Below are 12,500 nucleotides of genomic sequence, written 5' to 3'. Positions count from 1 at the left end.
ATATATATATATAATTTTTATGAGTTGGTATTGAAGGTTCACTAGTTCTTGTCGTTATTCTTGGTATATTGAGGCAGACATTTTGTTTGTAACTGTATGCTTTGAAAGAGAGAGAGGGGGTAGGGAGAGAGAGAGAAAGAGAAAGAAAAAGAGAGAAAGAGACAGAGAGAGGGAGGGATGAACAGAACTGAAAACGGGGAAATAGTTATGGCGAGTGCTTCGAGGGATGACAAACCTCTTTCCACGTCGAGCCGCTCTTGATGACCTACGATATTATTTTCTCGCGCAGGTCGAAATGGCTTCCGCACACTTGCGCACGTACCCTTTCACGCCGGTTGCTTAGGCAAACACAGGAAAAAGATCGTCACTCTTTTTGTATCCGTAAAATGTGATAAACTAATGAAATTTATGACTTCACAGCAGATGTAAGCCATAAAAGCATTTCCTAAGATATACGGAAGTTACATTACAAATTTACATACATATGGCCGTGCATTTAGATTAGCAGAACTGGAGTCTGGGAAGAATGTACAGTTAGAATTCATATATCATGTTACTGTGACTAGAGAAATTATCTCGAAGCAGTATTTCATAAAGGAATATGAAAATGGTCCAAGAGTGCCTATGGCCACTTCTGCAAGAGTGACCAAGACCGGCGCCTGGCACACTCACAGCGAGGAAGGACAGCCACTCCGAGCGAAGTAGTGGTGTACGTGCGATCCTCCCCATGAGGATGAGCTGTGGAGGAGCAGGCGGACGGGCGAGAAGGGCGGCCGAGAGAGGAAGAGGAAGAGAACGAGGGGCGAGGGAGACGAGGCGTCCCGACGACAGTGCGAGGGAGTCCAGACCTCGCAATGCGGAAGGACTCTCCAGGAGCGTTCCTTGCAGCATCCTCACGCCCGTCACGCCCACGCCCACGCCCACGGCCCTTGCATCCCTGCAGCACATCCTGCGGAACAGGGACACCTCCCCCATCAGCCTCTCGTCCAGTGCCTCGGCGTCGCAGCGTTTCATCCAAGGTGTGCCGCGGAGAGCCCTTTCGGTAGCCTTTGGCTGTAGCTTTGATGGCGACCGAGGAGTTGGAGGCGACTCGTAGTGGGCGTCCCCGAGGTCGTCTTTGCCCTGTGCTAATTTGTAGATAGTTGTAGTGTTGCAGTTGTAGTTTCGGTATTGTGTTTGTTGCTCTATACTCAGTATTGGATTGTTAGTGGAAACTTCGAGTAGATACAGTTGACTTCATAATAACAAATTATTTCTGTTTACAGATATGAAAATGATTCTTATTTCATAATACAAGGAAAAAGGGATTTTGCGTATGTGTATATATATAACGGGACTGGAGAGTTATAGGTAATCGATTCATTTCAATAAAGAAAAATATAATGGTGGTAAGATTAACCGTAGCAGGTCAACCATAATTCCGGTCAGACGTGGGAAAGAAAGGTTGCATTCGTTCGTTTTTTCAGTAATTCGTACCTTAGATGATATTTCCATGTTTAGTTATTTTTAAGCATACGAAGTATATACATGTTAGTCAATATTCATAATCATTAGCATATATATATTATATATATATATATATATATATATATATATTATATTATATATATATATATATATATATATATTATATATATATATATATATATATATATATTCTATATATTATATATATTATATATATTATATATATATATATATATATATATATATATATATATATATGTATTTATGTGTGTATTTATGTGTGTATTTATGTGTGTATTTATGTGTGTATGTATGTGTGTATGTATGTGTGTATGTATGTGTGTATGTATGTGTGTATGTATGTGTGTATGTATGTGTGTATGTATGTGTGTATGTATGTGTGTGTGTGTGTGTGTGTGTGTGTGTGTGTGTGTGTGTGCATGTCCGTGTGTTTGTGTGGTGCTATAATTACGCATATATATTTTTTTTACTGTAAGTACAAGGATGAAAGGTAGAACCGCTGTGTTATTCTGATCGTGAACACTTCAGTGTTTGGCAACGTAGACGCGTGATTCCCGCCAGCAAGCGGTCACGGAGCAGATGCGTAATAAGGAAGTAGGGTTGGGCTGGGTTACGCTGAAAAGGTACGCATTAACGGACCCTACACACACCGCCCCGCGCATGTGATTATATCTCTCCCCTCCTCCCGCTCTCTCTCTCTCTCTCTCTCTCTCTCTCTCTCTCTCTCTCTCTCTCTCTCTCTCTCTCTCTCTCTCTCTCTCTCTCTCTCTCTCTCTCTCTCTCTCTAGAAATACATTTCAGATGAAAAAATAGGTACAAAAGCGAGCGTGGTCCCCCGTGGAAATGTAGCGTTAAACCGCACGTGGGACATAATGTAGGTGCATGTCGGAGTGAGCAACAGCGGATGTCATCAAGTACAGAGAGTAGGGTACTACCCCCCCCCCCTCTCCTCCTAATCCTTACCTCCCCTTCCCAGTTCCTCCTCCCTCCCCCTTCTTCCCCTACTCCTTTCCCTCCCACATTCCCTACTCCTTCCTCTCCACCTCCCCTACTCTCACCCATCTCATACGGTTTTTTAAGTCGTACCCACACTTCTATATCACGTCACGTTATTTCCTTTTCGTTGTGCATGGCATAAACTAAGATCGTCGATTGTTGATACCATATTTTTTGTTGGTTTCCTGTCGTTCATGATATATAAACGCGCCCGCGCGTGTGTCTGTCAGTGTGCGTGTTTTGCTTTTGGCTTCTTTATTGTGTATGTTAATGGCCTGGCAATATGTTTTTGGTTATTTCTAAATAAAGCTAATAGTAAATGAATGAATGAGTAATCTGTAAATAATATTAGTTATGAGGCAAATCGTCTCATGGGAAAATATTGTAATCGTGACGGTAATTACAGGTTTAATAGTAATGAGAATGTAGATGATTGTGATCACGACGATAATGAAAATAATGATTGTGGTGAGGGAACGAAAATGAGAAGGAAGTAGGAAGTGCCAGCGTCCCATAGGTTCCCAGTCTGCCTGCTGGTTGGGAGAGCCTTCGTGACGGCAGGAACTTTTTAGAAATATATTCTTAATTACAGGCTGTTAGTGTTTATGCGGTTGTTAGCTCTTGTCGAAAGGACTGTTGATGACCATGTTCGACGTCTTGGCCATGTGTTGCGGCCGAGGGAGCGGTGGAAGTACGGCTGGATTGCTACGGCTCCGGAACGGGCGCCGCCTGCACGTCATTAGCGCCCCACTCGGCTGTCTCGTCGAGAATAGTCAGGTTGCGGGATTTGGTCGGATCTCTTAAGAAGTGATGCAAGCACACGCATATACAAGCGCACACGAACACACGCACACGAACACACGCACACGAACACACGCACACGAACACACGCACGCGAACTCACACACAGGAACAGACGCACACGCACGGACGCACGCACGCACGCACACACACGCACACACACGCACACACACACACGCACACACACACGCACACGCACACACACACACACACAATTATTTTCTCTCTCACTCTAGCGCTCGTTCTCACTCACTCACTCAGTTGTAAATTTATTTCTTATACATATTGAGGAATACAGAAATGTGATCCTCGAGATCATGAAAGCAAATTAAGCTTTCGCGCGGATGTCGGCTGTCGTTGGCCTTGGCGTGTGGCGAGAGGTTCCAAGGCATTGCATTTTATGGAATATGTTTTACTCACATTATTATCCCTCGTCGTATTCAACCATTTCCGGTTATCTTGGCCCATTACCTCGCCGAGTTCCCAGAAGATCCGCGGTCGTTCTTAGCCTGTTGTGTGGGGAGAAGGTGGGGGGGGGGGGCAGTTCTTGGGCTGTTTTGTTGGGAGGGGGGAGGGGAAGGGGAGTCTGTCGGTGTGCTTCTGGTGTAGGCCGTTCGGGGAAGCGGGTTTGGTTTGGTATTTTGCGAATTCTTTGATCTGAAAGAGAGAGGGATGCTCTTGTCTTAGTGGTGAGAGGGAGGAAGGGTGGGTGGATGGATGGATGGATGGGAGAGTGGATGGATAGATGGATAGGAGGATAGATGGATGGATGGATTGGAGGAGAATAGATGGATGGATGGGAGGGTGGATGAGATGGGAGAGTTAGAGGCTGGAGAAGAGAAAGAGAAATAGGAAAAGACATGATTTAAAGATGGGCGGGGGATGGGCGAGACCGAGAGGGAACGGTAGACGACTCCATGCCTTGTGCTGTTTTCTAGAAGGATCAGGCCACGGCCGGTGTCTGAAGGCTCGGAGGGCTGGGCCTCGTTCCCCCAAGAGCCCGAGAAGCGCCTCGTTCGCCGGCGCAAGTTGCCTCTGACCCGGGCCGCGCGAGTCCCCGAACCGCCGGCAACGTAGGTCGATGGGAAATCGGGATGACTCGTCGCCCTGCGTACGACTTCTGGGTGAATTTGGACGCGGAAGCTCCGGTTGGCGCTCGGGAGGCGGGCGCCAGCGCGTTTCTCGTCGGAAAGCTCGTCAGGGGATGTAAGAACGTGTATAATGCGCAAATTAAGACTAATTAGCATTCTTTTGCCCTGTTGCTTCTTCCTCGTCCGCTTCCTTTTCCTTTTATTCTTCCTATTCCTCCTATTCCTCTTCCATCCTTTTCCTCCTCCTCTTATTCCTCTTCCATCCTTTTCCTCCTCCTACTTCTCCTTTCCTCATTTTCCTCCTCCTCCCCCCCTCCTCCTCCTCCTCCTCCTCCTCCTCCTCCTCCTCCTCCTCCTCTTTTACCTCCGCCTTCCCTTATTTCTCCTCTTTCACTTCTTTATTTTACAATCTTAGGCCTATTCTTCTTCTCATCCTTTCTACCCGTCCATTTTCTATTCCATCTCCCTTTCTTTCTCTCCTTTCTTTTCACTTCTCCCTTCTCCTTCTCCTCCCCTCCTCCTCCTTCTCCTCCCCTCCTTCTCCTCTTTCTCTTCCTCTTCCTCCTCCTCCTCCTCCTCCTCCTCTTCCTCCTCCTCCTCCTCCTCCTCCTCCTCCTCCCCCTCCTCCTCCTCCTCCTCCTCCCCCTGCTCCTCCTCCTCCTCAATCCTCTTCCCCTCCTCCTCCTCCTCCTCCTCCTCCTCCTCCTCCTCCTCCTCCCCCTGCTCCTCCTCCTCCTCAATCCTCTTCCCCTCCTCCTCCTCCTCCTCCTCCTCCTCCTCCTTTTCCTCCTCTCCTCCTCCTCCTCCTCCTCCTCCTCCTCCTCCTCCTCCTCCTCCTCCTCCTCCTCCTCCTGCTCCTCCTCCTCCTCAATCCTCTTCCCCTCCTCCACAAGCCACACCTCCACCAACTCCACACGCCTCCCCAAGGGGCCTGGCCAGATTTGAGAGCGTCGCACCCATGTCCTTTCTGGTCTGGCTTGATTATCCCGGTCACGCCCGTACCGCCCACACACTGGCGGGAAGGAATCACACGGCAGGAAAAGGGGAGAAGCCCCCCCCCCCCCTCTCTCTCTCTCTCTCTCTCTCTCTCCCTCTCTCTCTCTCTCTCTCTCTCTCTCTCTCTCTCTCTCTCTCTCTCTCTCTCTCCCTCCCTCCCTCCCTCCCTCTCCCTCTCCCTCTCCCTCTCCCTCTCTCCCTCTCCCCCATCCCCTTCCCCCCTCCTTTCCTCGCTCCCTCTCCGCTCTTGTCTTTTTGTTTATCCATAAAAGTATCTACCTACTTTTGCGTGCATGTATAAGTATGAATGTGTGTGTTTCTGTGTATTTTTACATGATGCTGTGCTGACTGGGGGTAAGGGGAGGAAAGAGTGCGGGCGGGCGGGCGAGAATTGGCTTGAGGCGGAAACTTTTCCACTGTATTCAGACTTCCACGCGAGGATGTTTGGTCGAAGAGAATTGCAGTGATTTTATCTTAGGCGTTGCAATGTTTTTTTTTTACATTCTTCTTTGAATCGTTTTCTGTTATTGTTCTTTCTCTGGATCTCACTTTGTTAGCTTTCATGCCAAGTACAGAGTATTGGTTTAATCGAGGGACAGGAAAATAGTGTCTAGACGTCTGATTTCTTGTTGACGTTTATAAGTGACCGGAAGCCAGTCTTCCTCCAGTGTTGTGTTATCGCCTTCCTAGGTGTCCTTTCCTTCTCCACATCACTTTGTCTTTCTTCCCCACGCCTTCCATTCTTCTTCCATTACTATGTCTTCCACTTCCTTCTTTATCCCATGCCAGCCGTCATACTTCATCCATCCTTGTCACTTGTCTTCCGCTTTCCGTCATATTCTCCTCATTCCCGCCTCCTTCTCTTCCTCCTTGTCCTTGTCGTCTTTCTTCTTCTTCTTCTTCTTTCTTTTTTTTCTTCTACTCCCCTTCCTCCTCATCCTCATCCTCTCCCTCCTCATCCTCCCCCTCCTCTCCCCCCCTCCTATTCTTCCTACTCTTCCCTTCTCCCCTCTTCAATCCTCTACTCTCCCCCCCTCTCCTCTCCTCCCACCCCCCTCCTCCCCCTCCTGCCCCTCCCCATCGAAGCCATGCAAACGGGGCTCCTGGCAGGCGGCGAAGTGTGGCCGAATTTGCAGGGACAAGACCGCGAACTGGTTTCAAATTTGTGTGGTTAAGCGAACAAAAATTGCTTCTTGGAGAGAGAATTATCGTGCAGGTTGAGTCGCTTTGCTTAATGGGTTCGCCCAAGACCGCGTTGTTGGGAGGGATTGCACGCTAGTGAGTCCTTGCTGAAGGACAAGTGAAAATGGATGATGAAAGGATCCTGGAAAGATCTATTCTGTCTCGAGGTAGATTCGCGAGAGCTGCGAGTGGGAGAGGTACTCGTGTCTCTGACCCGCAGGAGTAGATTGTCTCTTGTTAGGGACTCGGAGACGGACGACTTCTCTTTGATCTTGACGCCGCGATGGCACTGACAAAGCCAATCACGGGAGGAAGGGCGGCGTGTGTTGGGGAGGAGGAGGAGGAGGAGGAGGAAGGGAGGGACGGGACTGGTAGGCTCACGCACAAATAGGCTTGATCAAATCAGTATGGAAAATAATTGATAAAAATGTATGAATAAGAACGTAAAGATGTTTGTATATGCATGTGTTACGAACAGTCTCTGAATTCCTCCGACATATCAACTGTAGCGTAGAATTTCCCAGTGGGCGTGATCGTAGGTTTATTTTTAGATCTAACTAAACCATATTCAGACTCTCATCTGACAAGGAAATCAAGGTAGTTCCAAGATAAAATCAATTCGTCTAGCTCCGAGTCTTAATGTATGTATTTAAAACTCCTGTTATATTATAGTGATGTATTATTATTGTCTCCTGTCATTAGGACCACAGGGTCGTTTATTTTATTGATAGCATTCTGTTTTGAAGATTAATTGCTGTGGTTTGATTGTAATGCCGATTTGCCGATGGCCCCCCGGAGATAGTATTTGTACCAGCCCTAATGGTGGTTGTCGCTGCCACTAACAATTTAAGCTGCTACGTTATTGCATTCCTTTGCGAGGCCCTGGCAAAGAGAAACTAAGGCAAGAAGGTTTTAAAACCGGCACGTGAATCGGTGTTGCTTTTTCTTTTTATTAAAGTTGAAGTTCTGTATCCGAAGAAAAAAAAACTAATGGAAGTTTAATTCCTATGATTTTTTCCTCTCTTTCGGTTTCAGTGAAAAAGCTAATTGAAATTTTAATGGGGTTCCTTTTATAAGGGGATCTGTTTGCATTTCAGGTAGATGGGCAGATGAGGCAAATCTTATCCATTGTTTATCGTGTCCAGAGCTCTGACCACCCCACCTTTACTCGGCTTTTCTTCGTTGCTTATACTAATGGGTGTTTTTATCCCCTCTGCTTTCCTAGCGGGTAAACATCCCGCTTGTTTACTCCCGGATGTATTGGCAGGCCTAATCCTTATGCTCCCCACGCCTCGTTTTGATATTCTCCAGTGGCTTTTTTTCCTTCTCTTCCTTCTCTTGGTATGATCCCTTCCTTGTCCCCTTTCTTTCCTTCGTAGCTTATGGAGAATTTCTTCGTCAAAACAAATAGGATCTGGTCTTCTCCCTCCCCTTTGCATGGCATGCAGGATCCCTTCTTCGTCGATGAACAAGTCCCTCTCCCCGTTGACTCCCGGAACGCCCTTGTGGTCAGCTGCCGAGGTGCCCATGCTGGGGCAGTGACGCGTTCACCTTGGGAGTCACGGGCCGATTCCTTTATAGATCGTGGTGCTCGTTTTGGGCATGGCTCGCCGGGCACCTCGATTGCTGATGGTCGAAGGCGTCCGCGGTTTGTTTCGCTTGCGTTTATTTCTCGTGGATTTTTCTTCTTCTTCTTCTTCTTCTTCTTCTTCTTCTTCTTCTTCTTCTTCAAAACATTGTTTTACTGATCAGCGGAATGGACGGTGGCAAGAATATTGAACGGAATTCTTTGAAGTTTAATTTTTTCGTGTATGTGTTCGTTGGAGAATTTTCCTGTTCCTATCATTACGGAGGAACGTGGCGATATGCCCGCCTCCCCGCCCCACCCAGTAGTGCGTGCGTGCGACAAAGGCCAAGGCCACGGTCTAGACCCCAACATAGCGCTAGACCTCCAGCCTTCGTGTTTAGATGCTTTATGAGTTGACGTTGGCGCTTCTTTCCCCCGGGCGCTGACTCCTTGTACATCGTCTGGCTTTGTATTGACCCAAAATGCCTGGCGTCTGTGGCTCTGGATGTGGTTCTGTCTGTGGTTGTCTGCAGTTTTGTGTGTCTGCTAGTATGCCTGCTTGCATGTGTGTCTGGGTGCGTGGTTAGGGCTACGTGTGTGTCTTTAGTTATTTTTGTGCCTGTGTACTGGTCTTACAGTCTGGTGTATGGAATAATTTGTTTTTATGGCTTCCATCTCTAGATTGGTTCTGTAATGTACAGAGGATATGATAGAACCAATTTAAAGATAGATACTTATCTGTGAAATTCCTCCTTCCCAAATGACATTTGTGTTCTACAATTTCATTTTTGTAAAGGCGATAAACGAATACTTGTTTTCTTATCCTATATCTAGGAATTTCTGTAAAGTGTTTTATCTCAGCGTACGGAGAGAAAAAAAACGTTCATCCCGGCTTAGAAACGCCTACATCCACCATCCTCCTCGTGTGACATCCCTCACTGGCGTGATGTTTACCCCTAGCGGATCTAGAAATTTGTGTCGAAAAGAATAACTTCAAGACGCGTATCCGTTCTATACCTGTCTGTATCTCTTTTTTTATTTTTATTTCTATTTATCCTCTTTATTCTCTCGCCTACCCTCTCCTCATTTTCCCCTCACTTTTCCTCTTCTTCCTTCTACTGTCAGCGGAAAACCCCAGTTCCTCTAGGGTGGCTGCTCCCGGATCGATATTTAACGCTACACAACTGATACACGACCCGTTAACTTGGACGGAAATGGTTCCTCCCTCCATAGTCTGCTTACGGTTCTCGTCCCTTTCGCTTCTCTCCCTGCCTCCTTGTGTGTTATCTCTCCTTCCGGCCTCTTCCTTTCCATCTCTCATTTTTCCCCTTTCCTTTCCATCTCCCATTTTCCCCTTTTCCTTTCCACCTCTCATTTTCCCCTTTTCCTTTCCATCTCCCATTTTTCCCTTTTCCTTTCCATCTCTCATTTTCCCCTTTTCCTTTCCATCTCTCATTTTCCCCTTTTCCTTTCCATCTCCCATTTTTCCCTTTTCCTTTCCACCTCTCATTTTCCCCTTTTCCTTTCCATCTCCCATTTTTCCCTTTTCCTTTCCACCTCTCATTTTCCCCTTTTCCTTTCCATTTCTCATTTTCCCCTTTCCTTTCCATTTCTCATTTTCCCCTTTTCCTTTCCATCTCTCATTTTCCCCTTTCCTTTCCATCTCTCATTTTCCCCCATTCCTTTCCATGTCTCCTTCCCCGACTTTCTTTCCATCTCTAACCTCCTTCCTATCTATCTCGCAATCCCCCTCTCTCTCCTTTCTCCTTCCCCCTCTTCCTTTCATCTCTCCTCCCTCCCTTCCTCTATGCTCTCTCTCCTTTCAGTCCCCTCACTCCCCTTCCCCTTACCTCTCTTCAGTTGTCATATTGAGATAATCTTTTACCATTCGTTTCGGACCGATTGGCAAGGCATGGAGCATATACTATATTTTCTGGATGTCTGCTTCTCTCCCGTGGATGCTGGTGTCGAAAAAATGGAAACAAAATTCTCGTGCTTGTTCCAGTTTTTGCCATCTGATTGGCTGCTTCTTTCCCTTGATCTATTATTCTGATTATTTTTTCATTCCTTTCATATATATATATATATATATATATATATATATATATATATTATATGTATGTATGTATGTGTGTGCATATATATGTATGTGTGTGTATATATATGTATATATATATATATCAATATATATATATATATCATATATATATTAATATATATATCTATATATATATATCAATATATATATATAAATATATCAATATATATATATCAATGTATATATATTAATATATATATCTATATATATATATCTATATATATATCTATATATATATATATATATATATATATATATATATGTGTGTGTGTGTGTGTGTGTGTGTGTGTGTGTGTGTGTGTGTGTGTGTGTGTGTGTGTGTGTGTGTGTGTGTGTGTGTGTGTGTGTGTGTGTGTGTATATAAATATATATATATATATATATATATATATATATATATATATATATATATATATATATATATATATATGTAATATATATGTATGTATATATGTATGTATGTATGTATGTATATAGATGTATATGTATACATGTATATATACACAAATATATATATATATGTATATATATACATACATATGCTTACATACACATACATACATACATACACACACAAATGTTTGTGTCACTGTATACATGTATAAGTCTCCTCATTTTTAGTCCTTTTTTTTTCTTCTTCTTTTTTCTTCTTCTTTTTTCGTTGTCAGCGGCTGTGGTGTACATTGTTGTGCTTGTCTCCTCCCCTTTGTTTGCATGCGGAGGATAATAGGAGGCAGAAGTTTGGATGGTAATGGTTATTTGCACGCACTTGGCTTGCTTCTTTTTGCAAGAATCTTTTCTTTTTCATTCATTTGGCACAGAAGATGTTTGACTATTGCAGTGTGTTTAGCATTATACTTGTCACTGCTTTCTTTCCATTTTTCTCTTTTTACTCGTTTCCTTTTTCCTCTTACCCCACTTCATCCATATCCTTCTTCAGTTGTTTGCTTCTTCCACCATTTTTATATTTCATTATCATTCTTTCGGTCATACCAAATTCAGCATTGATTTTTTATTTATATTTTTTGCTTCGTCATACCACGTATTAACTCGTTTGACGCTCAATTAGGCCTTGCACAGCGCGTAAATAGCCTTCTCTGTTTGTCCACCTTTCTTCAGTTGTCACGCAGTATCGGTCAGGATCACCTTGGGCCAAGGTCAAGGGTGAAGTGGCGAGTAGGTACGCCGGGTGCGCTGGCCAGCGTTCACACATGTCCACTTCCCATGGGCGGGTATGTTAATGGCCGGTGAACAAATGACAGGCATTTCGATCGCGTGCGTGACAGTTGTCAATGATTGCTTTGTAATTTCTTTAAGTATAGCGTCCTGTTCGGAAAGTAACAGCGGGGGAGTTGGAAGAGTTAGGAATTTGCCGTTTCTTTAGGTTGTAGCGATAGGCACGTGTCTCGTGGCATCCCTTAATGAGGTGTTGCGCCCGCTGGCAGCGGCATTCCAGCGTTGTTCATGGCGCGCAGACACGGATCGCTTTGCTTACCTTGTCCGTCCGGACCCCCTGTAATGTGTAGGCATTTATGTCGTAATGAGTGGCATAAATCGTGCGAGGATTATCCTTGGTGAGGCGGCTGCCCGGGGAACTATCCATGTGAAAGGACAGGATGGTTAGGCTGCGTGGTCTGGAGCGAGCTCGTATTGTGGCTTGCAACACGGTTTGCATTTATTTGACGAACGAGTCGCGACGATCAATCACGTCGCTCTCGTTGTGTCTATTAACTCCGGTAGCAAAAGGGACAAAGCAAACCATGGAAATTACATGCTTTTTCTTGAATGCTCCTTCCCGTGAAAATATTATCCTATTAAGTCCTGCAACACCTTTTTGCTTGGATGCAAAACCTGAAATGAAGGCTGCCTTGCGTTACCCTTCCTCCCTCTTCCCAACCTGCGCCCTCTTCTCCTCACTCCAATTCCCTTCGACTAGCATGGACATTACTAAACATTCCTCGTCCTCCTACTACTACTCCTCCTACTCCTCCTCCTACTCCTCCTCTTCCCCTCCCCTCCTCCTCTCCTCTTCTCTTCTCTCCTCCCCCTCTCCCCTCTTTCCCCTGTTCCCTTCTCTCCCCTCCTCGAACGGAAGCGAGTCATTAGCGAAGCCCCGCCGGCTTCTTGCGATCTTAGCGGTGATCGCAACGTATGAGGGATTGCGCCGCGTCTAGATCATCGCTCGAGGAGGACACGCGGGGGTAGTGGGTCTGGGTCCCCCCCTACGCCCTGTGCGGAACGACTTTTTTTTCTTCTGGTCTTTATTCTCATCTTTCTTTTT

General features: G+C 45.6%; 1 protein-coding gene across 10 annotated transcripts in view; it reads left to right on the top strand.

The window, feature by feature from the left end:
- The window catches only part of LOC119576291 (katanin p80 WD40 repeat-containing subunit B1-like), a 139,145-nt gene that overhangs the window by 7,909 nt on the left and 118,736 nt on the right, over positions 1 to 12,500 (top strand). For 2 of the 10 annotated variants that reach the window (XM_037923897.1, XM_037923895.1), the window contains exon 1: positions 424 to 1,019. The exons of 3 other annotated variants lie outside the window; for them this stretch is intronic. In XM_037923897.1, the coding sequence (XP_037779825.1) occupies positions 728 to 1,019 (292 nt within the window). In that variant the 5' untranslated portion in view covers positions 424 to 727. Of the gene's footprint in view, positions 1 to 423; positions 1,020 to 12,500 lie in introns of those variants that run through there. 5 more of the 10 variants (XM_037923902.1, XM_037923900.1, XM_037923898.1 and 2 more) reach the window with 4 other exon arrangements.

The sequence above is a fragment of the Penaeus monodon genome, chromosome 8 (assembly GCF_015228065.2).
Source record: "Penaeus monodon isolate SGIC_2016 chromosome 8, NSTDA_Pmon_1, whole genome shotgun sequence".
NCBI classification, from domain to species: Eukaryota; Metazoa; Arthropoda; class Malacostraca; order Decapoda; family Penaeidae; genus Penaeus; species Penaeus monodon.
This window is presented reverse-complemented; position numbering and strand designations above follow the sequence as displayed.